Source organism: Sebastes fasciatus, chromosome 22, assembly GCF_043250625.1.
Source record: "Sebastes fasciatus isolate fSebFas1 chromosome 22, fSebFas1.pri, whole genome shotgun sequence".
NCBI lineage: Eukaryota > Metazoa > Chordata > Actinopteri > Perciformes > Sebastidae > Sebastes > Sebastes fasciatus.
Window position 1 is genome coordinate 11,914,449 of NC_133816.1, and position 26,645 is coordinate 11,941,093.

The 26,645-nt window shown below is 41.3% G+C and overlaps 1 protein-coding gene across 6 annotated transcripts in view; it reads left to right on the forward strand.

Moving 5' to 3' along the window:
- svep1 (sushi, von Willebrand factor type A, EGF and pentraxin domain containing 1) overlaps window positions 1-26,645 on the forward strand; it is a 108,228-nt gene that overhangs the window by 51,001 nt on the left and 30,582 nt on the right. For 5 of the 6 annotated variants that reach the window (XM_074623916.1, XM_074623919.1, XM_074623915.1 and 2 more), the window contains 15 exons: window positions 5,549-5,707; window positions 7,565-7,744; window positions 10,420-10,602; window positions 13,332-13,526; window positions 16,818-16,936; window positions 17,401-17,530; window positions 19,254-19,361; window positions 23,207-23,338; window positions 23,800-23,991; window positions 24,920-25,041; window positions 25,127-25,232; window positions 25,329-25,538; window positions 25,691-25,924; window positions 26,041-26,202; window positions 26,458-26,619. In XM_074623916.1, the coding sequence (XP_074480017.1) occupies window positions 5,549-5,707; window positions 7,565-7,744; window positions 10,420-10,602; window positions 13,332-13,526; window positions 16,818-16,936; window positions 17,401-17,530; window positions 19,254-19,361; window positions 23,207-23,338; window positions 23,800-23,991; window positions 24,920-25,041; window positions 25,127-25,232; window positions 25,329-25,538; window positions 25,691-25,924; window positions 26,041-26,202; window positions 26,458-26,619 (2,394 nt within the window). Of the gene's footprint in view, window positions 1-5,548; window positions 5,708-7,564; window positions 7,745-10,419; window positions 10,603-13,331; window positions 13,527-16,817; window positions 16,937-17,400; window positions 17,531-19,253; window positions 19,362-23,206; window positions 23,339-23,799; window positions 23,992-24,919; window positions 25,042-25,126; window positions 25,233-25,328; window positions 25,539-25,690; window positions 25,925-26,040; window positions 26,203-26,457; window positions 26,620-26,645 lie in introns of those variants that run through there. The other variant, XM_074623921.1, reaches the window with a different exon arrangement.

Sequence of the window (26,645 nt, forward strand, 5' to 3'; positions counted from 1 at the left end):
TCACAGATTTTACGCATCAAAATCTGTTAACAGGTCTCGACGTATACGTGTGTGAAAAAAGTTGTAGAAAGTGTTTCGTGGCTCCAGAGGGAGATCTGATAAATTGCCTCAAGTGATGTCACTACATTAGCCGTTACAAGCATAACACATCTGAATTTCCGACCCAACTGTCAACGGTCAAGTTGCATTGTGGGTATGGGGTATTTTTAAAGAAACTATTAAAAAAACTTCATTCCCAAAAGGATGTTATAAGAATCGGAAAGTTTGAAAGCTGGTGATGTTATGATACATCATTTAACTTCATTATTAGTCATTGGGATTGCTCAAATATTGCTTTAACTTTAAATAAATAGCTTCTGATCGCAGAGGCTCGCTCTTTCCTTTCCTAAGATCATTACTGCATACAGTAGTCCTCTTTGACCAGCTGCTGTCCCTCCATATGGTTACAACCAGTCCAGACACAGCAGGCTCTTTCTGTTTTATGGTCATCTGGCCCGCTGACGGTCCACTTCCTCTCTAAATGAAGGGTACAGTGGAGCAGAGTTAACTCCGCAGCCATAGGCAGTAACTAGACGGACCCAAAATGAAACGACTGGCTGCCGCGTAATTCAGACCAGCGCCGCGTCCAAACACAATTAGTTTCAGTTTGGGGTCTGACTTTTGGCTCAAGTCATGGAGCAATGATACATTTTAAAAGAAATTCCCACAGGTTTCTCCACATTCACCTTCCAGCTTTTCCTTTTTATTTTCAATTCATGGCTGCTCGGTCTTTCATCATTTATCCCTTCCTGTCCATCCCTCCCTTCTTCCCTCCTTCCTTCGTCCTGATTCCCATAGCCAGAAGCCATGTCTGGTCTTTCTAAACTGTGTGTGGGTGTGTGTGTTTGTGTGACCATGCATCTGTCTGTGTACATTTCTACCTGCCAGGAACTGAAATTTAATATTTTTTTCGATACAGTATTTTCCATCGTTGCGCTCCGGGTGAATTATTATTCACATTAAAAATAACTAGGCTTCCTGTAAACCTCAAATTAAGCTGTAAAACAGATTCCTGAGGACTTGAACAGAGGGGACACTTTTAGCTGTCGGCCCGTCTTATGTAAGATGCCTCCTCTGAGTTTAAAACACAGGATGGAGAAGTCGCATCGGCTGCTTTTGTTATCAAATGAAAACTGCAGACTGACACACACACACACTGTCTGCACCAGAACAGGTATAACACATGTTTTTTCTCTGTGTGTGTTTGATGTGGGTTATTGGGTGCATTTCAGTGCCAGCAGCCAGTGCCTGCTTTACAGTTGGTCAACATCTCCTGGCTGACCTGCTGCTGGGTGCAGGGAGGGGGGAGTGTGGTGAGAGGCCAGGCTGGCTCAGCAGTGGAAATTCACACCTGGCCTGAGGCCTCTGGCTTAGCGGCGAGTAAATGAGTTGTGAAGAATATTAGTACTATGGATTCTCTGTTGCACCTACCGTACATGACGGCTTGTAATCCAACCAGTTTACTTAAGCTTAATGTTATAAACCAGAGACCTCTGAACTGATGCCAACAAAGACAGCAATATAACGTGATATAATTTTTCTGTATTGAAATAAAGCTCATAACTAGTCTTGCTGCTCACACTAAAAGGGGGTTTCTGAAGATATCCCATGTGGATACAAGTTTTTTTCAAATGTATTATAAGTGTTTAAATGATGTGTGTGGGTGTGGGTTGAGAAAGTTTATGATTTTCTCATTTAAAGAGCACAGCACCAAATTAAATTTGATTTGGAAACTGCTGTAGTCAATACTGTCGGATTGTTTTTCAAATTAATGCAAACAACATTTGGATTTGCTTGAACAGAGAATGACGTAACAGTGCAACACCCAACTGTAATCTGTTAACAAATTAACTTTATTTGATACATATGTGATATAATTCTGTCTAATTCTCTGGTTTAGCAGTAATGTGTCTGAAGTCATACACCGGGCTATTAACCCGTGACAGCAGTCTCATATGAACGGCTCAAACAGGCACGTTCAGTAAAGCCATGTCATATGTGCATCTGTATGAAAGGTGGACCAGAAAACTAGTCAAATTATACAGTAGATAGAGAGCCGATGTCCTGATGTCATGTCCTGTCTAGCCTCTGTTCTACTAGCTTCTGTTACTCAATCTGTCATTCAGCATTTCTTTCATTGTTCTCTATGAAAAGTGTGTTATTGTGTTTACTTTACATATTCTAAGACAAATCAGCGTCCACTACAGCAACTGCGATTAGAAATGAAAATTATTTTAACACTCAAACGCTAAACAATACAAAAGCGGCAGCACAGGTACGTCATTGTATCTTGGTTTTGTCCATATTCCTAATCTCACTAACGCTCTCTTTTATAGCATTTCCTGAACTAGTAACGACCCCTCGACTCGAGCCGTGACATTTAACCCGTGAAGGTCTGTGGGCTTATGGGAAATGGTGTTCATTAAAGGTACCGTGTGTAGGGTTTGGCAGCATCTAGTGGTGTGGTTGCAGATTGCAACCAACTGAATTCCCCTTCCGCTCACTCCTCCCTTTCCAAGACTGCGGTAACGTGAGCCGTTAAGAAAACCGTGGTAACGCCGTTTGCGTCACTCAGAGGTAATCCTTACCATAATAACACTACTTTAGGAGCAAAGGAAGTCAGACCGCGGCTGGCGGTACCACGGTTTTGCCCTCTGCAACTCACGTTACTGCATTTTAACAAGCGTGTCCGAGAACTACGGTGGCCTTCAGGTGACGTAAAAATGCAAACGCTTTCTAGAGACAGTGTTTGGTTTGTCTGTTCTGGGCTACTGTAGAAACATGTTGGACTCCGTTAAGAGGACCTGCTCCCTATGTAGATATAAAGGGCTCATTCTAAGCTAACGAAAACACAATGTTTCTTAGTTTCAGGTGATTATACACTAATGAAATCATAGTTATGAATATTATATTCCATTTCTGCTAATAGATCCCCTAAAATGTCACACACTGTTCTTTTCAAGGCCACTAAAAAACAGAAGTTTTTCAATAAACTACCCTCCTTATACAAACATATGAGGCAACATTGTTGAGTTTCTGTTCCAAAGCTGTATTTTTAGTTATTAGGGTAGTAACAAATGTTAATGAGATTTTGAATGAAGTTTGGAACCGAACCCGGAAGTTCTGGTTTTACTTCGGCTCTTTATAGAGCTAAAACGTCAGTGATTACTTCACACTTTGGTGGTTCTCAAATGTGTATGAACTTGGATATGGACACTTAACACCAATTTACAAACAGTAGTTGGTTTTTGTTATAGTACTTTATTAGTTTTTTTTCCACATATAAAAAATAACAAAACATGACAGCATCAATATCAAAACCACAACCGCACGTTGCACTAACAACAGAGTACAAAATAAAATGGTAGCACAGTGGTACAGCATTAGTCAGTTATAGCCCTTTTTCGACTGCAGGAACTTTCCCCCTGATGTAGGAACCTTTTGAGGAACTCATCACGTTTTGACCGCAGGGACAAGGGTCTAAGTTAAGTTCCACGGACATTTTACGGGACATTTCCCCCCCCAAAAAGACCCTGGTTGGGTGGTAGTACAGTACTGCAGGAACTTTCCGGGTGGAGTTTGCAGGGATAACCGTCAGCGAAAAAGTGAGATTTTCTGATCGTTTCACAGCGGTTACGTTCTAAAGTAAAAAAATAACCATCAAACACTCAACAGGTGATTTACTGTGGAGACGGACGCTCTTAGTTTAGTTTTCCTCCTCTGCATTTCATTCATTACATCCAACAAGCATCAGTAAATATAAACAGCAGTAAAAATCGTCATCGCAGTGAGAACAATCTTTTTTTTTAGATGAAACAGGCGGACACACTGAACTGCAGGCTGCAGAGTGTGTTTACCGCTGCGACTACCAGCAGCCCTTGTCCCATGTCATGTTGCTTTTTCATACGTCAGCGGACTCGTTTTTTCTAATCTCCTCAGGTCTTTAAACCGCTTTAAAACGCAGACATCAGTGGGTTGAAGGAACCTTTTAGTTCCTTGAAAACTAATCCCGGGACTAAAATTACCAGGAATTTCTTGGTGGAAACCCGGTTTATGATGCACATAAAATTAGAACTGAGACAAGTAGTCAACCAATCGATTGACTGAAAACCAAATCAAGTATTTTTAAAAGATGCCAGATGATTTCATATATCAACACTTGTTAGTCTTCTCAGACTTCTATGATAAACTGAGACTCCAGACTACCGATAATACCGAACAACACACCAGCAAAGCAACCCTTGGTTCCAGGAAACCACATCTGGCATCCCTAATTACCTTCTGACATCCAATGGACCAAACGATTAATTGATGCTACAAGCCTTAATTAACCAAGTCATTTTGTAGTAGCTCATGAAAGGGTTTTCTGAACTGTGTGACTATGGATGTGATGGGAAAACAGTTGGTGTGAATCATGTAAATAACGCCTGCAGTCATCGAAGATGTAATGGTTATAATGTGTTTGTGCTGCTTCCTTTTAAAGTGGTTTGGATACAAAAACAGCACAGGAGAAAATTGCTTTGACTTTGGGGAGCAACTGATAAAGCCTTTTCCCCGCAAAATGCACCAGTAATCGCAGTGAATTATGGGAATTACCAGCACAGCAAATTGCTTCTGTGAAACTACCCTTGTAATGGCTGATAAGGGCTGTTGTCCGTGGTAATAACATAATTCAAAATAATCATAATCTGAATTTTGGAGCTAATTCAAAGTAGTTAATCTAAAAACATCAGAGACGAATGAGATCACTGGATTTCAGAATTAAACGCACATTGCGTCACTGAATATATTACAGGTTTAATCAGTTAATCTGTAATTTATGAACAATCCCATGTGAAAGTAACCTTTAAACCCCGATAAGACCATGTGATGGATTTAGTCATTCATTTTCACTCCTCTGCAACGCAAGTGATGCACTGAGACGAAGTTGATTGATGGTGAATGAAAGAATGTTGGAGGACCTTCTTATGACCCCCGCTGCTTCATCTTTACAGCATGTCCTCTGATCGGACTCAGGTGATGCTAATAGGAAACATACTCTATTATGTCTGTGAGTGTGTGCACGTGCAGGTGATCAAAAGGGTTTTCCTAATGTAGCCCATGTGTGCTTACACGCGAACCGTAACTGCTTTTAGATGCTCATAAACTTTTCTTTGATTGTCGCATTTCTTTGTGAAATAGTCAAATAGTTTTCCCTTCTTGGAATAATTAAGATGCTGAACAGAACTTGTCTTTTTTACCTACCCAGTGAGATCATTTTGTCATTTTTGCCATATTTTCCACCACTACATGTCCAGACATGAATGTGATCAAAGTCTCCCCATAAATCTGTGAAGCTGTTTTTCAGTTTCAGTCACGAAGCTTTTTCAGCAGTAGCGAGGCAGTTTTTCATTTCAGCTTAATTTTCTTTCAAACATGTCCATCATCTGATCTTTCCATCCAGCCGTGTCTTTTTCTTTGCGTCACTTATAGTTTCTAACTTCTATCTGCTCTCCTCTTTTTCCTCCAGCGTGTCCACCCGGCACCTATAAACCAGAGGGAACACCGGGAGGTCTGAGCACCTGCCTGTCATGCCCCGACTCGCAGCACACCTCCCAGCCAGGCAGCACCTCCCTCAGTGACTGCGTCTGCAAGCCGGGTTATCAGCCAATAGGCATGACCTGCCAGGGTAAGAGGAACTCATCTGTTAACTGCACTATCAGCTATATATATGATTTAGCCTGATGGGTCTCAATCCTGGATGCTGGTGTGCGCTTTTGCAGAAAATAACGTTTGACACCTTATATAATGAGTTTAATAAAAACAGATTAGTGATTCAACCTGCATCATGTTCATAAGAGCTTTTCCATTTGTTATTTTTTTAAACATTACAGAGGACCTATACAGTGCTACAGGAATGAGTCCTAAAACCCGTAAATGTGTTAGCATTTTAGCACTTCCAGTTCCCTCGTCTGGAAGTCAATGATATTTTTGAATGGGTTTTTCGTTAGATGCCTGAAATAAGGTCTGTCGTTAAAACAAGCTTTAGAGATTTTAACGTTTTGTTCTACGACGTAAAATATATCGCTAAATACCCCACTCGTGAATTTTGAAGCCTTTATGTGTCTTAAAAAAGGCGGTTGCTAAATGAGACTACTAAACGTCATCACGCCGACTCGTACTCCTTTACAGCCTCATTGTGTATTCTCGCGCTCATGATCGTGGTGTAGTTCGTTTAAAGCCTAACGTTAGCTTTTTACTTCTGGTAATTGCATTTACACTTAAAAAAATCATAAAAGTGGTGTTTGTTTGAGGGTGTGCCAAATTAACCGCTGTGCGGGTATTATGCAAATGCGTTACTTGGTGACATCACCACGTTACGGAAGAAAAAGGCGGGACTTCAAGCAAGGCGTTTCAGGTAGTTCTTCTGGACTTTGGGCTTTGTAACTTTGCAGACCCTTTATATGCACAACAGTATAATAGGTCCTCTTTAAATGTCCTGCAAGGCATTCCCAAGACAAAAACTGACCAGTTAGTATGAGCAATAATAATCCTTAATAGCTAAATGCCAAGGGAATATCACCAACTGAAAATACACTTAGGCTATTACTTACTTTGTTTTTTTGTTTTTCTTTATCTCATGTATTCTATCTCATGGCAAAGGAAGCGTTTACGTGTATGTATGTCTGTGAAGTTCTTTAAGTGTATGTATGTTTGTGAAGCCATAGACAATGTTCCATGCGAATGGACAATAAAGATGTCTATTCTAAGACAAGATTTAACAGTCCCTGTAATAGGTTTCCTCCAAAAAGATGTACGCGTTGCCTTGGTGCAGATGATCAATTTCCCTACAGTGACTTATTACGTATAACTTAGACAATGTACCAATGAATAATATCTAAAAGTCCTTCCAAGTGCATACTTTAGCTCTTCATCTCACCCAACAAGTCATCCAGTCAAGGCTTGTAGTCATCCAGTTGCAATAGTGAGTACTGGGATTTCAGGCCTTATGAGTTTGTAATGACGGGGAAAAAATATTTACGGGTTTCATAAAGTAGAAATATGGGAGAACTTGTGGCCGATAAGAATAGTGGAAATGTAGCGGTACATGAAGATAAATCAACTGGAACAGAAACACAGTATTCCACAGAAGTATGAGGTTAGTATCAGAGCGTATACTGTGTATTATGAATCTGCTTCCAGTAATTCCCGTGGCCCTCCCTTTCCTTGAAGAATGAGCCAGTGATTTCCACACAGCAGTTCATCTGAACACAGCGATGTTCATTAATCATCAGTTTTCATGGACTGCGTTGTGCTTTCTCTTCCTCCCTCAGTGTAGATTGGGGAGGTGATGTTTGACAACCTGTCATTTCTTTTGTTTTCACACTTTCTTATGCTTTAAATCAGGAACATTAACTTTCCACTGTGTCCGCAGGTTTTCTCTCTGCGTGTTACATTGTGTTTGTTTTTGAATGTCTTTTTGTGTTAACTACAATATGAAAGTCAGGATTTCACTAACTGTTTCTCTCCTCTCCTCTTCTCCTAGTGGTATACTGTCCACCACTGACTCCTCCAGAAAATGGCTTCTTCGTCCAAAACGTATGTAACAACCACTTCGATGCGGCCTGCGGTGTGCGATGCGAGCCAGATTTTGATCTCCAGGGAACCAGCATCAGACTGTGCCAGGCCGACGGCGTCTGGTCAGGGACACCTGCCAGCTGCAGAGGTGAGGAGGAAGCAGGCCTCATGCATGATGAGAAAATAGAGATGGAGGTGTTCTTAGATTTCTGGTTTCTTTTATCCACGTATGGTGTCTTTTCATTGAACCTATGTTGTCTCTCTAATGTAAAAACTGGGAGGATACCAATTCAACAGAAACATGCATTCACACTGCCTTTAATGTGTTGCCATTTAGGTCTCTGATGATTATTTACATTATTGATCAATCTGCCACTTATTTCTCAGATAATTAATTTAGGGCTGGACGATATTCAATATGATAATTTATCGTTTTTCAATACGATCGTATCGTGATGAAATATCGAGATATTGTGATAGTTACAGTGCATTGTCTAAATTGATAATAAGCACATACTATCTCACATTTCTCCGCAAATCTGATCAAAGTCAGTTAAATCAAACTATTGTCTTAATCTGACTACTCTGTACTGTATTTGTAGGCATGCATGTAAACATAGCCAGAGTATAGCTGGAAATATTTATTCATTTTCCCTATAATTTCACTTGAAACAGTTATGTTCATTTTGCACTAAAGTTGTTAATTAAATGAGAAAATACTCAGTATTTTTTGATTTGTGAAGTATTGGATTCACATAGGAGTGTACAAAATTAGGCTTTACCATGTGGCTATTTCATATAGACTATTTATTTATTGAACTACCAGAAAACACTACACAGAAAACTTTTTATATTGGTGGCACTGGTGCACCTAACTTTTTCATTAATTATTAACATAATTTAAGTGCACACAAAATATTTCACCGCACCTTTTGATGTCACAATAATACCTTTTTAAGCATTTTTTCAGTTCCCATAGGCCTACACTGGTGATGTCACAATACCAGTAATTTAGTAGTCGATACCAGTGAAATTCCACGATTCTCGATACCACTTTGATACCACGGTAAAAAACAAAAGTAAAACAATAAATCCCATGTACTTCAACATACACTCCTTTATTACTGTTTGCATACTGTTTTTTGTTAGGAAGTTAAACGGGTCATAATTCCCTCTCTATTATCTTTTTTATGTTGCTGTGAAAACATCTCATTCTGGTTTATTGCTTGCCGTCTAAATGCAAGGTAACAGAATGCTATCCTGTGTCCCAGCTCCAGTTATAGCCAAATATCTCCAAAATGTATAAATTACTCAAGTGACATATTGCATCTGCTTTTACAATATTGCAGACTTCTGTATTGTCTTAACACAGTACAGTATCTTACAATATAATGCTCCTGACTATACAGTGATTACACACAAACATGAGCTTTTCTGATTGATCCCAGCAGGTTCCTCCACACACACATACGTCTCATATGATTCCTCATTAAGCTACAGGACGTTCATCAAAGCCCACAGAGCCCGCCGCCTTCCTTCTGATGTCTGCGAACCTTCATAAACATACTGTATATATAGCATTAAATCGACATATCGAGACGAAGGATATGAGTTGATCTGCTGTACTGACTCGTTGCGAGTCTCCTACAGGCTAGAGTGAGAGGGAGTCTGTGTGTGGCGGCGTGTAAAGCCGTGTATTGAGATCATATGTGTTTAGACTGAACAAGGAATCAACATTTACTGGGAGACTACTGCTCTCTGCCAGGCCAGATGTTGAGAGGAAGAAAGGTAGGGAGGATTCAGTTGGAGAGAGAGAGAGAGACTGAAAGGATGTAAGGATAGGAAAGACAGAAGGAAGCAAGAGTGTGTGCGAGTTCAAGAAAGGAAAGAAAGGAAGAGGGAGTTTGAGAGGTCAAGAGATTAATGAGGAAAATGCCAGTTGTAAAAGAAAGACGGCAACAGTGTGACTCACAGAAATACCAAGACACTGAATATTCAAGGGTGTGTGTTGGAGATTTATAGAAGTGGCTTTGGGTATATATATTTTCTGAGTGTGTGTGCATATGTCTGCTTGTATGTGTTACACTAAGTCTAGTCTTCGCCACATACTGTGGGACCTCCCAGCTAGTTAAGCCCTGAGGGAGGGGGTCTCCTCTGAACCCGCCTGTCTGTCTATGGGTGGTGATGAGAAATAACACGCTACACACCCTTCTCTAGACCTCAGCATAACTCACAACAGGCAGAGGATTTTTCACTTTTATTTCATAGGGACTTTCACGTTTCGGGGTTAAATGATAGGTCCCAAGTTGTAGACGATGATGATAATAGTGCTGTACTTTCCTGCTGTTGATTTATTGCTTTCTCCTCCTCCTGTGATTTATATACTGAACCTGTGTTTATAAGCTACACCTCACATTTAGCATGAAAATATACAGAACTAGATTATATTTGTTTTAGTCATCTTGACGAAGCACATAGATGGGGATATTGCCGATTTCATTGTCAAAAGATTTTTTTGATTGTGACATTTTTTAGGCCTCTAAATTGGCCAAAATAAACCGTAAATGTTATTTGAAAATGTTTTTCATCCCTGTCTGCTGCTTTTGGATCAGTTAGTCTCCCCTGTCACTTTAAAACTCCCTGTTTTTCTAAGCTTTTAATTTTTTAAAGAAAGAGGTTTTCTTTCTCTTGTTTTCAAAAGACTAATAAACAAAAGGAGGTTAAAAGAAAATGACATGGATCCAGTGAAATAAAGCAATATACACATTTGTTTATCTGTTTTGCGGGATTGGGATTCTCACGTTTCTTCTCTTCAACCCGCAGTCCGCTCCTGCCCGACCCTCTCTCGGCCGCAGCACGGCTTCCTGAGGTGCAGCGATGGCGTCGCCTCCTCCCGCAGGGCAGAGTGTCAGGCGGGCTGCGAGCGAGGCCACCGGCTGGAGGGAGATGCCAAACTCACCTGCCAGGCCAACTCCCAGTGGAGTGGACCCCAACCTCGGTGTGTGGGTAAGCCTTCATCACCTCTAAACCTCTATATATCACAACCTGTGTGTTACATCTGGTTCATGTTGTCATGAGGTGCTTTCACTCTCTCCACCATCTGCCAACGTAAACGACACTCAGAAAGCTTTAGCTGCATTTGAAACACAGGAGGCCCCATGATTCATTGCAAGAATAAAAGAAAACATTAAGAAGGCACTGCAGCAGAGGTGGGAGTAAGTCACACATGTGCAAGTCTCAAGTCTTAACCTTCAAGTCTCAAGCAAGTCCCAAGTCACTGTGTCGAGGATCAAGCAAGTCAAGTTGAGTCATATGAAAATCTGATGATCTACCCCAATTTAACCCGTCTAGAAGTAAATGATGACCGCCCCAAATATAAAATGAATGATTTTCTAATATACATTTATTTCAAAAACATTAAGAGTGTGGCATAAATATTTATATATATTATATATTTATTATATATATATTATATATATATTTGTTCATATCACATGCATTCAATTCATATTCATTGAATTGTGTACCCTCACAATTCTACATTATTTTTGGACTAGCCCCATCCATGATAGCTGGCTCGTGCGTTGGCCTCTGCTGGTCTGCCGCCTCCTCGTAGGTTGCCAGGTTTGCGCACATTGCGCTAGAAATCACCCAATCATGTTTCAAAAACAAAACGTAACTTGTCAATATCTAGCAAAATGCAAATATTTAATAAATAATAAGTCAAGTCCTTTTCGAGTCATCTGTCATAAATATCAAGTCAAAGTCCAGTCTTTTTATCAATGTTAGTCAAGCAAATGTCTCATTTGTCATGTGACTCGAGTCCCCCACCTCTGCACTGCAGCCTGTTATGATGACTGCACTTAGGCCCTGTTCAGACCTGGTATTATCATACATCCTCAGTGATCGGATAGTACAGGTGGGAACGCACTCATGATGCATTGAGGACGCATTGAGATCCGATCTTTCAGTCGACTTGTGATCCGATCATTCAGGACGCATGTTAGTGCCAGGTCTCAACAGGGCCTTAGAAAGCTGAAGAGGAAACAAAGCAAAATTGCATCTTCGTTGAGGCATAGCTGTCTTATTTGTTTGTATAGTAAAGAGTGAGACATAATCTGTTTTGTGCTATCAATCATTTTGCAATCACAGTTTATTGTTTGTTGTTATAAATTCTCTAATGGCAAAGTTATACCAGGTTTTTTTAAATATATATGTACTGTACAAACATCCTGAATCTTCTAGGAGACACTGGGTCACAGTTCAGTCCCAGTTTAATTCACTTTGCTTATGTCCTCTCCGAGGGGGTTCATCTATCTCAACCACTAGTTTATTTGTTTTCATTTGTCATATCTTCATCCAAAGTCTTGCGGTTCCTTCATCTGTAGAGTTAAATTAGATTTATTTTATTTGGTTAATCAATTTGCATTATTATCTATGATAAATCATGCAGCCCTGTGTTCACTCTCTAGCCGACTGTATTTAACTGTAAGCTCATATTATCTGTTTAGCTTTCACTTAGTGATTCCTGTCCACCTGAAAAAACAGATAGATCATTTATCATGGGTATTTCTATGTAAAAACATGTGGTTTTACACACACACACATGTAAACACACATGAGAACACACACTCACACAGGCACAGTGGTTAAACACATGGTGTGTATTTGCACAGTGCCACACGACATCATCCGGAGAAAGATACATCTGCTTTCACATAGCAAAACCTACAGTCACCGCGTATACACACACGCACACAAGATTACCCACACACTTCAGAACTGATAGTTAAGTTAAAATAGTCGCACACACTCATGCCCGCCACAGAGAGCACCCGGGTCAGGCACACCAACACACAAAAAAGGGACAGTGTGAGAGTGTTTAGCCACAAACCTCCGGCCCCACTGCTCCGGCCCGCACTGACTCACTTCCAACCAACCAGTTAGCTGCTCTATTTAAAAACCCGTCTGCTTCCGGGAAACTCTCTCCGTTTATCGATAACTACCATCTCTTTCTGCTCAGACTGAGTTACAGCTTGTTTGTTTGGCCGTCGCAGACTGTCGTTACCTCTTTAACACAGCTACGAGGGCTCTGCGGGCTGCCGTTGCAGCTGAGTGGTTTGTTTTAGTGTTTGTTTGCACTGTGGTGAAACACGATCGCCTCAGTGGCCTTGAGAGGATGCAGAGATAATTTCTCCTCTGATTGAAATCTCCCATGTTGAATCTCCCTCTCAGGGAGTTTTCCCTTTTATAGCTCCTGCAGCTAAAGCCAGTGAAACAGGAGTTAGAGAATGAGATTTATCCATCATCAAGTGAAAGCCACACTGGCCTGCATCCCAAACATGCATAAAAAGCCTCCAGTGTATGTAGAGTCCTGTGGTTTGTGCTTTCTTAGGTTGATTTCCGACCAAATGTTTGTTGCTTTTGTGCCAGTTTCTGATAGACAGCCTCTGAGAATAGCTTTATTGTTGGCATTTATAGTGGAGCCAGCTGAAAGCAAGATTTTATCACATTCGGGTAAAAACACAGGAAACACGCTCATGATCCTGGAAGAGGTTTATTTGCATGTTCTGTTCAGCTCGATGCAGCTCTGAAAACTTCAACTACTTTTGATAGTGAACAATAAACAAAAAGAGTCATGAGATGTCAAATGTACAGATATTTTTACCAGGAACAAAACAAACTACATCAGATATCCGATTCATCTCTTGGTTTCTCCCACTCCTTCTCCCCAGAGGTGCGTTGTCCCCCCATCGTGACCCTGAAGAACATCGTGCTGTCGCCCCCTGCCTGCGGGAGGAGGGCGGTGTTGCCGGGCTCCGCTTGCCTGCTCACCTGTCGTCAAGGTTACAGTCTCCAGGGGAACAGGAAGGCTGTGTGCATGAGCTCTGGGAACTGGACCGCTAATGTCCATAAAGCCGTCTGTACAGGTAACGTACTGTGTGTGTGTGTATGTATAAGTGCTGTAAATTGGTTTTAGGGTCACAACAAGGATGTGAAATATGTTGAGGTCAAAGGTCAAGACTTGGGTAGATGGAGGTCAGATAAATTATTTATGAAGCCAAAACACAGATATTATACATGAAATAAGGCAGGCTACTTAATGGTTAAGTAGGCCTATGTTCAGATAATTGCCTCTTCTATGTCTCTGGCAACTCATCAAATAATTAGCAGGCCTGTTTTTAATAGTGGTGCAACGGTTCAGCAAGCCCACAGTTCGGTTTTGCATCCCTAGTAGTTATGGCCTTATTTGGCTCTACCTGCCAGCCAGGTTTCTTTCCTTTGGTGGTTTGTGAGTTCATTATAGTTAACTGATACTAATTGATACTAATACTGATATTAATACTAATACAGTTCATTTTACAAGGTTAGAATGAATGACACTTATTTGCAAGGCAGAAAGAGAGGGGTTGTTAAAAGAGCGAAAACAAAAGACACAGACTACGTGGAGAAAGAGGAAGATATAAAAAGAAAACAGCAGGAAACTTGGAGGGAGATATTTTTCCATTCTCCATTCTCCACTTTGTGAATGGTGAGAATGGCGCTAACCCAGTTTTGAAGCAGGCCTCGGGTCACTAACTCAAACCATACCATGTCCGAGCTCTCATGTCTCTCCCCTCCGCTCCGACTGGGCTGGAGATCATTATAATAGACTGCAGCCCTCCAGATGCCTTGCAGGTGAAACAGGTGGTGCAGAGCAGCTCGGCCTGCCTCCCCTCCGATGTCCTCTCATTTCCTCACGGTGAAAGTTTCCTAATGAAGGACCTGCTGTCGTTAAGGCGAGGAAGAGGTGCCATAAAGATGAAAACGAATGGAGAGGCAGGGCGTATAGGGAGGTGATAGGGGAGGATGAGTCATCTGTAGGTGTTGTATAATGGGGTGGTGGAGAGAAGATGAGTTTTTCTGATCCCCTTAGGCACAAATGGGCTGAAGGAAGTGGAGCGAAAGGGAGATATTAAAAAGGAAATATAGATGAGATAGAAGAAAGATGGAGTGCTGCTGCAATACACTTTGAGGAGATCAAGAAAGAAATAGTTATTACAGAGTTGAAAGTGCTCTTTGTAGCTTCTGGCTTCTTTCGCCTCTCGCTTCATGTTGATGACACCCAAAGTGAAATATTCCTCCCTTGTTATGGAGATGAATGGAGCCGATTGGAGCCGAGTGTGTTAGTGTTTAGCAGAGATGGATGCCTAAGTCGATGGGTCATCAGGTCCAGATGAGCAACTCACTTACATAACGCAACAGGCACGACTGCTGTCGATCGATGGGAGAATCAGCTCTTGGAGGCTTTACTCATTTACTGCAGGCTTGAACTGAGTTGAACTGAACTGTGCTGGCTTCACATTATTATTACAACATGCTGCATGAGAAAAAGGAAGATTTCATCCAAGGGTCATGGTGGCTGGTGGGTTGCCACTAGACAAATAGGTGGACATGTTTCTCAAATCTCAATGCTACAGCTGTCCCGTTGCTGTTTACTCTATCTGGCAGTAAGTTCAGTTGTAAATAGATCAACATTTGGCATGAGGTTTGTTTTCATTTCAACGCTTCAGTCCCAGGTCAAAAACGTGTTACTTTTTTCAGTTATCTGCCTTTCAAAATGAATTATCAGGGATGTTTGAATCATGCTTTTTATTGTTTCCTTAAGAAAAGTGACTACAACAACCTAAACCATAATAAATAAAATAATTTGTACATATAATAACAGATAGAAACTGTAAATTGAAAAACAAATTATTCAAAAACAAATGGAAGAGAAAAAATGGTAATAATAGTAATGAAATAAAATAGAAAAATTAAAAAGAAAATAAATAAAAAAATATATAAAATAAAAATGATAATTAGGATTAAAAATGTTTAAATAAAAAAATGATAAAATATACAAACCAATAAATAATAATTAAGCATATTCAGGGATGTTTGATGTGAATAATTGCATTCAAGATGTATGATGGATTATATGTAGAATTTAGGTTCGCCTAGAAAATTCTGCTCCAAAAGCAGAACAGTAATCCAACTAATGATTGAAATCTGTGGTGTTTGGGTAAAACTGACAGCAACTACAGTATGGGATTACAACAGCCTCATAAACAGATCAATAATACAGGCTAAAACACACCAAACATGTACTCAAAGTAAGTTTTACTCAGTCAAACCATGTCAGTAACCTTCCTGACTTCTTAGGGGTCAAGGGTCAACACTTATAGAGTTTGGAAACTTTTTTTCTCTTATATTACAAAAATGATTCATCAAAATGTGTTTCTGAAAACATTTTATGCGAGAAATAAGCCATGCAGTTGCTGAATCCGGACGCCCCTGAGTAGCCTAGACCTCAACTTTATGCAAATGAGGAGCGGCCGACGTGACGCCCCGTCTCCCGAACCATGCCGCCACGCTACCAGAATGCATTGCACGGCTCCTTACATAGACAATGAATGGGAAGCGTGGAAAAGACGGATCCTGTGGACATGTACCATAAGAGTGGGATCAAATTTTGAAGCATACTTGTTGCTCACATTTCCATTAAAACACACAGTTACAGCCAAGCATCCTCATTTTGCTCATTAGCAAGAGAGCTTTTAATATGTTGATTATAGTGATTACATTTAAGTACAAGCATCATAAACAGCAACTTAATGGCACTTTGCTGGGACTGATGCGGTTAAGCTCCAGAGGCGTCTTGTCGTTGGATTTACCAATGACAAGTTTGAATATTCTGTTTCACTGATTACTAAAGATGAGAAGATGTAATGTATCCAAGATGGAGCTTCCTTTTCCATGAGCCCAACTGTTTAAACAATGACATAAAGCATGTGTCACACGTCTCTATTAACCTCTGCTCTTTACCGTTGTGTCCTGATGTTGAGCTAACGGATGACGAGAGTTAAGGGACAGTTAGAACCACATACAGTATGAATGTAACGTCAGCGGGGTTTGGTCTAGTTGGAACAACGACAGCGGTGCACTCTCTCTTTGATTCAGTAAAGACCAATAATGAGTGTGTGACATCTTGTGATTAAAGAGGTCAGATGACATCACACGTCTACTTCCTCAGAGATAACAAGGAGCAGGCTGAGGTCAGTGTATACAGGATGTGATGGGGTGTTACTGTATGTAATTTAATTAGCTGGAATCAGATAAAGCATTTGCCGTGTCCAGTCCCTCGTCCGATTCTCCCCTTCCTCTAAAACGTAGCTGTCATTCTCTCCGTGTCTCTTCAGATGCTGAACCACCAGGGATCCAGTGCCCCGTGAACATTGTTGCAGAGACGGATGAGCGGCGCGGCACCGCCAACGTTAGCTGGAACATCCCAACTGCCACCGACAACTCTAAAGAAGAGGTTGGATACTTGGTTGATTTCATTTTAGCCAGTTAAAACTTTTCGGTCACCAAAGTGTCTCAAGGATTTAGGTCAGTGGATCCCAAGTTGCGGTTAGTGGCATCCCAAAGGATAAATCTGATGGGTCATGCGATAATTAAAGTGGTGGGGGGAGGACAAAAACATTTGTGTTGAACAAAGTTATGTTTATTTTCCTATAATTTCTGCATTTTTTCTTTTGAAATACTAGATACTTTACTGCTTTGTGTCCTTAAAAATCCTTCAAATTAAACAATATATGAAGGAAAACTCACATTTGTGTCCAAACAAAGATCATAGGGCGTGACGAGGGATCATAAACACATACTACTTCATTTTAATAGATCACAAGCCGAGATGATCTATCTAACATACATGCCATGTGACATGCCGCACTATATGTGAGTCAGTTCTTTATATATTTGTACCGTCTCTCCCTCCTCCAGGTGGTGGTGCAGGTGAAGCCAGTGTACACTCCACCCCAGCTGTTGCCCATTGGAAAGGAAACCATCACCTACATTGGGACCGATCGCTCGGGGAACCAGGCCAACTGCTCCTTCACAGTCACTGTCATCGGTGAGTTCATCCCTCCGGAGACTGCATCAGTGCAGACAATGTATGCTGCATGTGGCCTATGGCAACAATTTATACCATCAGAATAACTTGAAAGACGCTAAACTCACAAAAAAAGACGTCAAGACATCTCGTCTGACTGAGGCGAGGCGTCTCCCTAATAACAGTGACGTCTGCTCTCTGGCTTTCTTTCTATTGTTTTGTCTTCTGCTGGCTCAAGTACAAACAGCTGAGCTGCTTTGTATACAATATGTTTCAGATGACTGATGTAACATTTATTTGTCCATGGCAGTGCTGACAAATTCTACATTAAGCGTCTAAATACAAGCCGCATGTAGATTGTTGATCTTGTACTACTCTGAAGGCCTTTACACCCTGGGGTGTTTTCTTTTTTGTATGATTAATTAACACCTCAATTTATTTTTTTCAAACTGCTGATTGTCATTAACACTTTCACACAGAACACGAATAATACGTGGCAAAAAGGCGATTTTTTCTGAGCTTTCGCACTGCGACTAAAGGCCTCAACCAATCACGTTGTGCGAAACGGGTTGAGTTGCGCCTATATTTAGGAAACAACAACATTGAGGCTCAATAGTCAAAACCAAGACGGCAAACTTTATAACGTTTCCACACAGTTTTGTGTCCGTAAATCCGTATAGTATACAGATTACGACCCCTAGTGTTCAACGCAAGGAAATGCATCTTTTACGGATGGAAATACCATCGCATGTTATGCTGACTTCCTGTGGCACACAGTAATCTGCCCCAAAAGTTCAATTTCTTCGAAGTACTCTAGGCAAATTACAGACCGGAAAAAAAAACAGAAGGAGGAGTTTCGCAAACACATCGGAGATCACGTAAGTTCTCCTAGGAATTAATGAACTTACGGTTGATTTGCGTACACAGAGCTATGTGGAAATGAGGCGTTACAATTTTCAACCTTGACAAAGGCAGCACAGACCAGATCCACTCCTTCCGTTCTTACCTTTCACAATAAAAGCCCTAGACATATAATATTCCCTGGCGTGTATTTCGCATTTTCGTGACGTTTGTTCATCACGTGTGTAAATTCGTTTAACAACAATATCTACCTGGTGGTCCACATCAAAACAGGTTAAAAAAGACACAATTCCACAAGCATCACAGTTTTTACATATCACAAATCGATGACAATAGGCAACAAGTGTTCAGTCTTTAAAAGTCATTGGCTTCATGCATGCATTTCAGAGGATTAGAGTAATCATCAGCCGAAGGTGACAGCGATGTGAAATACTGAGTAGAATACCTCTGTGAGGTTTCAAACCAGTGGCCTCTCCATCCGCCTGCCTCTGTGCTGCAGCTTATTTCTGTTATTCCGTGTAAAACTGTGATTTTAATTGACATGCTCACCAGTGAGGGAGTCCTTCCGATCCCAGCAGGTGCCAAAAAAAAAAACAGGGGTGTCCCGTGTCAACCGCTCGATAATCACAGCAGTCAGGGGGAAAAACCTCAAGCATGGTAGCCGTGAACATTTCCATATGTTAGTATGGTGGTGGAACGTTGTGGTTTTTTATTAGAGACATGTGTTTAACGACTGCCCTCTGACACTCCATACTGCTGCATCGAAAATGTGTGTTTGTGAATTGTTAAATGACTGATATCGATACGTTTTATGTTCACAAATGTACTGTTTTTATTGTGTGTTCTCCATCTGGTCATCACACAACCTTATATCCCCCTCTAGATACGGAGCCCCCAGTGATTGACAGGTGCAGGTCGCCGCCCACGGTCCAGGCCACAGACACGGAGACGGCGGCCGTTTGGGAGGTGCCGCAGTTTTCCGACAACTCAGGTATGTCTGGTTCTCAGACGGCAGCTCCGGAGATGGTTTATTCTTTTGCTCCTCTGTTCCACTCGGCTCCACCCTCTTCCTCCACTGATGATGGTTAAACAGGATCTTTTCCGTTGGGTTACTGGAAAAAGGGGATCAGGAGTGGGCTTCATATGTGTGTGTGTGATTAATGTTGAGAGACACTGGACATATGTGCCAATGGTGAGAGAATGGATTGTAATTGTGTGCATGAATGCCTCATTTGTGTGTCTGTGTTTAAAAGTGCGATAGAGAGAGAATAGGACTTGTGGACAGATGAAGTTGTTACAGCGTCTGTTAACGTCATTAATGTTAAAAACAGACGGAGGCAGCAGAGAGAAGCAGGTGTTTTTCCTCTTTTGTTAGAGTTTGCACTCTTTCCATCCGTTTTTCACACAGTAATTTGTATAATTAAGTGAGCACATGCAGCAATTGACTCACACGGGAGTTAAACTTTTTTTAATTACTTGTCAAATTTGTTTCTCTTAATCAGTTTGACTGCAATACACAATAGATCTGGGTATTAATCATCTTCTTAACAAAGTTGACACTCCAGTATGACACCCACAGGCAAAATATTCATTTAGTTCCCTGTTCACAACCAGTGGAGGTTTTGGACAGAAGTATTCATATTCTACTTTAGTAATTCTGCATTGTGTTAAAACAAAAAGTCCTGCATTCAAAGTCACCTCTATGAAAATACAGAAGTTAGGACAATAACCAGAGCATTAATATAGCAGCAAACAACTATTTGCTATGTAAAGATATACAGGAGTAATGTCTACCTGAGCAGAGAATGAAGTCGCTCTCCCTCTGTGTGTGTTGTAATCCGAGCTTCTCGGTGCTTTGTTGACATCGCGGCTTTTAGTGTATGTTCGTGCATGTGAGCGTGCCCCCCTGGACAGCTCACGGCCGCCGGCGGTTACAGCTGATAACGCCGTCTCAACCGTCAGCCGTTGCGGAAGCATAGCACCCATCGTCCTGTCCCCCCTCAGGTTATAACACTGTTTATTGTTATTAGCACCATTAGCTACGAGCCACCTGCTCAGCCGGCGCCATGTTGAGAGCTGTGCGGAGTCAACAGAATCTGGCATTTAGCACCTCTAAAGTAACTACAGCAGTCAGATAAATGTAGTGGAGTAAAAGGTATACTAATTTTTTCTGATAAATAGTGAAATAAATCAAAATACACAAGTAAAGTACCTCAACACTTAAAGTAATATTTACTGTGTATGGTGATTAGTTACTTTCCCCTTCTGCACATTTCCCTGTAAATGTAAACCACTTATACCTGACTCAGATAGTACCAATTAGGGCTGCGCTAGTCAATTAGTCGACTAATCGGTCGTTTTCTTTAGTGAATTAGTCGTTTTTTTAGGCTTTTTTCATGCTGAATGACTTATTTCCAAGAAATTTATGAGAACATCTCTGGTAAAAACAAGATTTAAAGTGGTGCTTTTGTGTGATTCTTTGTGGAGAAACTCAATTTTACAGATCTGTCAAATTAAATCAACTAATTGATTAGTCGACACGATCGTATGAGTGCAAATCAAACATGTGCAGGGAGATCTTTATAGAATAGCAGTCATTAAAATTGTCACGGTTATCCAGTGTTTGACTGCTGACATATTTGCCTACTGAATCTATCTAAGGTTTGAACCAGTTCACGTGTTAGTAAATTAACATGATGTCCTCTTAGTAATTCTTTTATTGCAGCTCTATGTCAAAAAAAAAAATCTGGAAGCACATAGTTATCTAGTTTTCTTGTTCAAGGGCAGTTCAAGAGGTCACAAGAAGGTCCATACTGGCTGTTGTGACCCTTTAGTCTCTCTTTTCAGCCCAGGTCACCCTGCTGCACTCACTACCTCAGCAGTTCAGACCAACCCGCTATAAAGAAGTGAATCAAGGCCACTCTGCCAAATAGACTATATGTCGTAGCTCTGGCTGACTTTCTCCTGGCGCTCTAGCTGTACCAAAACAGTCGTGGTGGTGACAGACAGCAAACCAGACTCCTCCAGGGATCGAGCCCACAGCCAGGCCCATATAACTCACTGGCTCTGGCTCCATACACACACACACACACACATGAATAACACTAACACAGCTCATATATGTTTGTGTGTGTGTAGATGCATACACAAACACAGGGCTCAAACTTCACTCCCTACCTGTCTGCAGAGGTGCACCCCCATCAAACACACACTTGTCTCACACACACATACACACACACACTGTAATAACAGGCTGCTGCGGCTGCTTCGGGCCGCACGACGTCAGCCCAGCGCTGCTTCGACGTCAGTGTTTTGTTTTTCCAGGCCCACACCCTGATGCCAGCGCTATATATAGTAGTGACTCGGTAGACACACACATAAACACACGTATAACACACATACAGACTATATATAAGGGGAGACACCAGACTCCAGCAAGCCAGACGTGTGTCAGCCCTGTTCGAACTATTGCACTACCCTTAATGATGTTGGAGTGAAACAAAAGGTCAATCGCACGTTTTCCTACCTTCTCTTTTTCTTTCCACTTTTTTTTTTTTTTTGTTCACAGCCTGTGTGTCGACCCACAGCGTTTCACACATGCAAACACCCACACACTCATACACTCCTCTCATGCATCACTCTCCTCACGTTGAGTTTTTTTTTTTTTTTTAAACCAACCAGACTATAGCAATGTTCCATCTCCAATCCCAAGAGCTGGGTTTTTCTGCTGCCGCGTGATGCCCAGACACACCATTCCCCCGTCAACATATCATTGTTTAACATAACTTTTCACTTATAGTGACTCATTTAGTCCTGGAAAATGAAGTAAGGTCAAGACTGCCCTCTGCAGGATGACTTAAGTTTTGACTAAAAAAATTTTTTTTCTAAAAGCTGTGCACTCTTCAAGGTCTTGCATATTTCTGATTATTTTAGGGCTATCCTTGAACCTTTTTACTTTGGATAGTTGCCCGCCTACACTTTTGCTGGACAACATCAATTTCTAGTAACAAAAGTGTCATACTGTTGTACTGTATATGATCTGCACAGGTTAGTAGTCTCAGTTGACGCTGATGATTCATGGCCCTGATGAAGGTCACAAGCCGAAACACATTGGTCTTACAATATAGTTGTTCTAGTGTTGCTGGAGTTTTGACCTCTTCAGACTTTTCCCCTTCACTATGCATCACCATTATCATCATGATGGACATAACAGGTCAAACAGGTTTGACCACTGTAATCATATTGGCAAGTAACACTTCAAGAGTAATGCTGATGTGTCACTAGCCAATAAAGATCAATTATAAATAATATAACATTTTGTATAAAAAATGTCATCATATACTGTAAGTTTTAAAGTATGTTTGTGTAATATTATGATGATGTTGTTTTACAGTCATAAGACATATTTGTTAAAGGTATGGTTGGCGTTAGTGTTGTTCAAATACATTTGTTGTTATATTTATTGAAATTCTCCTAACATCCCGACAGCAAATGCTCTGACAAAAAAAAAAAATCTGGTATCTGTGGCTGTAGCAGGACTGTAATAAACCGGTTGTTTACGTTCATTATGAAATGTTAATGTTCGTAATGATGATTTTTGGGGAGTGGCATTGGAGCAAGGCCTGAAGCGACAGACTGTTGGCGACTTTCTTGCTAGATTTAGGGACTTTTGTAGCTAATGCTGCTGGCTACTTTCATTGGAAAACAGTTGGGAACACTGGGCTGGTTTTTCGGTTGAATCACTTTTAAAATCTAGTGTACTCTTGCTAGTTTCTCAGCATTACCGACCTAACCTTTAAATCTACTCTATAACCAACACTTTTCTGTCTCCCTCAGGTGGTCGCCTCACAGTGACCAGTAGCCATACTCCAGGCTCTGTGTTCCCAGTAGGAGAGACTCTGGTCCAGTACACAGCTACGGATGCGGCAGGAAACAGCCGCACCTGCAACCTCACCATCACTGTGCAAGGTACAAAACTGACACACAACATCATGGCTTTTTAAACAGGTTTTATTGTTGTATAAATGCACTGTTTTTGTGTAATTAGTGTAAATATTTTCCTTTTTGACCTTATTCATATGTTTATTCACTATGTTTAAACTGTATATGTTCCTCTGCGGTATATCGTTTTTTTGCTTTTAGTTTTGTTTCATTGGTCAGGATCTATTTCAAGCATCTCCTTGAGGATACAATTATTGTAAACAAATATATTATAAGACAAATTACATAATCAAAACCTGAGACTAGAAGGTAGCATGTAATATAATTATACTTATTTTTTTAAAGGCATTGTACAATTATGACATCTCTAAAAATGTATTTAAAGGGCCAGTGTGGAATCGACTTATGGTGTTTATGGTGGTGTTATCAAATATTGTGCTCCAACATGACCAAACCCTGGAGGTATTATGTACTATCTGTGTGCCCAGGTACGTCCTGTGACCAGCCGTACGTCCCAGTGAACGGAGAGTTCTTCTGCTCTGAAGAAGAGGAGGGCGTTAACTGTACCCTTCATTGTAAGGACGGCTACAGCTTCACTCAGGATGCAGTGCACAGCTACACCTGCGCCTACAACGGCGTGTGGGAGCCGCCCTACTCTCCAAAGAGACCCGACTGCTCAGGTAAGCACAGCACACGTATACTGTTACTTATCTTTTAAGTATTCACTCATCTACTGTCACTGATTCCCAACCTATGAGTCCCGACCTCCACTAGGGGTCACCAAAGCTTCACAGGGGGTCGCCAGGCCTTCCTGGTTTTAATGGGTGTAAGAAAAAATAAAAATACACAGTTGGCCTTTATCTCAGCATTTCATTCATGTCTGTGAAGGAAGCTAAATTGTTATTTTTAAAGTTTGGGTTATTACTAAAGATATAAACAGGATAAGGGCACAGTGACACAAGCCTTCCCTCTCTGCTAAGCAGCCTCTTCCTGCATCAGAAAAGTACACAGTTAATACAAACAAAGAGCTAACAGAACAATGGTCAGGCGTCAGGCAGGAGAAAACACTGAATTTGTCAAAAAAGAAGCCTATTAAGTAGGTATGATTGTTAAAAATAAAAAAATATACAAAATACAGACAGATAATTGTATTAAAAGTTCCTAAAAATAACAGGAACACTCATCTGTGTAATATTCACAAGAAATAATCTGCTCAAAATGTATCCAAATTGCTTGTTTTACACAAACTTCTTGCAGTTATTGCGCTCACTATTTGGGTTTATTTTACAGTCTATCAGTTGTTCTGTACTGCTATTGTTATACATTGAATATGATATGAAGTTATCCATAAAATATGTCACTTAGTGGGGATTCGTCAGGTTATTCAATGATAGAAAAAGGGGTCGCTTAAGGAAAAAGGTTGGGAACCACTGCACCACGGCTTAATGTGTGCACCTAGGTACGTCTCATTACTGCAGTGTAAATTAATACCTGTATGTGCACATAATTCTTTGATGCATACATATTTTTAAGACTGTTATTGCTTTGGTTTTGGCTAGTTAAACGTTAAAACATACATGTGTAAAAACTCCTTTTTGTCTTTCCCAGTGAACCGAATAGCAAACAACGGGCTCAAACCCTTTGAGATGCTGTTTAAAGTATCTCGCTGTGACGATGTGGACCTGATGAAGTTATTTACCGGGGAGTTCAACACCAAACTGGGAGGCGTGGTGAGGATATATACAGTACACACACATACACACTGATCCACTGTAAATCAACTCCAAAATACATGTTGCTTCTTCTTCTCCACAGCTCCCCAACATTTGTAGCAGCGGTGATGTCACCTGCAAGTTGGAGATGATGTCACAGGGTCACTGTCTAGAGTACAACTACGACTACGAGAATGGGTTTTCTATTGGTAGGATGCACAAAATACACCCTCACTAAACATACCACCTTTATTTTAATGGAAGCATCTCATTATTCTTCCCTCTCCCTGTCTAATATCTATCAGCACCAGGGGGTTGGAGCAACAGCTGGGGTCCTCAGGGCGCCCAGGACTACGCCTACTTTGAGTCAGGCTTCGCCACAGGCAGCCGGCAGCTCGCCAGGCCGCAGCAAGACAGCAGCATGCAACCCCAACCCCAACAGCGCACCAAGAGGCACCGAAAAATCACTGGACCCACCAGAGACCAAAAGATCCAGATCTTTTTCAACATCACAGGTATATTAGATGTAATTATATGTGTTTATTGACCTTTGCAGTGCTGGGAATATATCTATATGTTATGATCTGTGTTTTATATCTGTATTTTTTATATTTAATACCATCAATTGTTAGTTATCAGTCCTTTTAAACTTTGTCCATTCTCCCAGCAAGCATCCCTCTGCCCCTGTCGAGGAACGACTCAATTGAGGTGGCCAATCAGAAGAGACTCCTGCGGACCCTGGAGCAACTGACCAATCGGCTGAAGCGAACGCTGGCCAAGCAGCCGCTGTCCAGTTTCCACGTGTCCTCGGAGATGATCGTAGCCGATCCCAAATCTCTGGAGAGCAGGAAGCCCTCACTGTTCTGCAGGCCGGGCTCGGTGCTCAAAGGCAGGATGTGCGGTGAGTAGGAGGGTACACCCACCTAAGGTCATCTAACCACCAAAACTCTAATACTGCTACAAAAGTTTTATGTTTACCATTAAAACACATATCACAAATTGCATGTTCTGTTGCAGTCCAATGTCCGGTGGGAACATACTTCTCTCTGGAATATAACGAGTGTGAGAGCTGCTGGCTGGGCTCCTACCAGGACCAGGAGGGTCAGCTGGAGTGTAAGTCCTGCCCTGAAGAAACCTCTACGGCATACCTGCACTCCCGCAGCGTCGCTGAGTGCAAAGGTAAGATGTGTTCACACAGTCAGACCTCAGCCTTACTGAAGGACAAACTGTATTCGCAAAAGAAATGCCTCTTACTGATCTAATCTCACTGTGTTGGGTGACTATCCTGCTCATTTGGCACCACAGGAGCAGAATAAAATAATTACAAATGAGTCACAAATAGTGCTTGATTATCATACATGTCCTGATGTAGTTTTGATGTTCCTTCTGTGTCTGAATATTGCTCATGATGTGGTGGTTTGCATGTGTTTGCAGGGCAGTGTAAGCCCGGTAGTAACTCTCTGAATGGGCTGGAGATCTGCGAGTCATGTCCGCTGGGTCACTTCCAGAACGGTTTTGGCGCCAGGGAGTGTCTCGTCTGTCCCGACGAGACCTCGACTGTCACCAGAGGAGCGGTGGACCAGATGGAGTGTGGAGGTGATACAGTCTGACAGTGTGGAGTG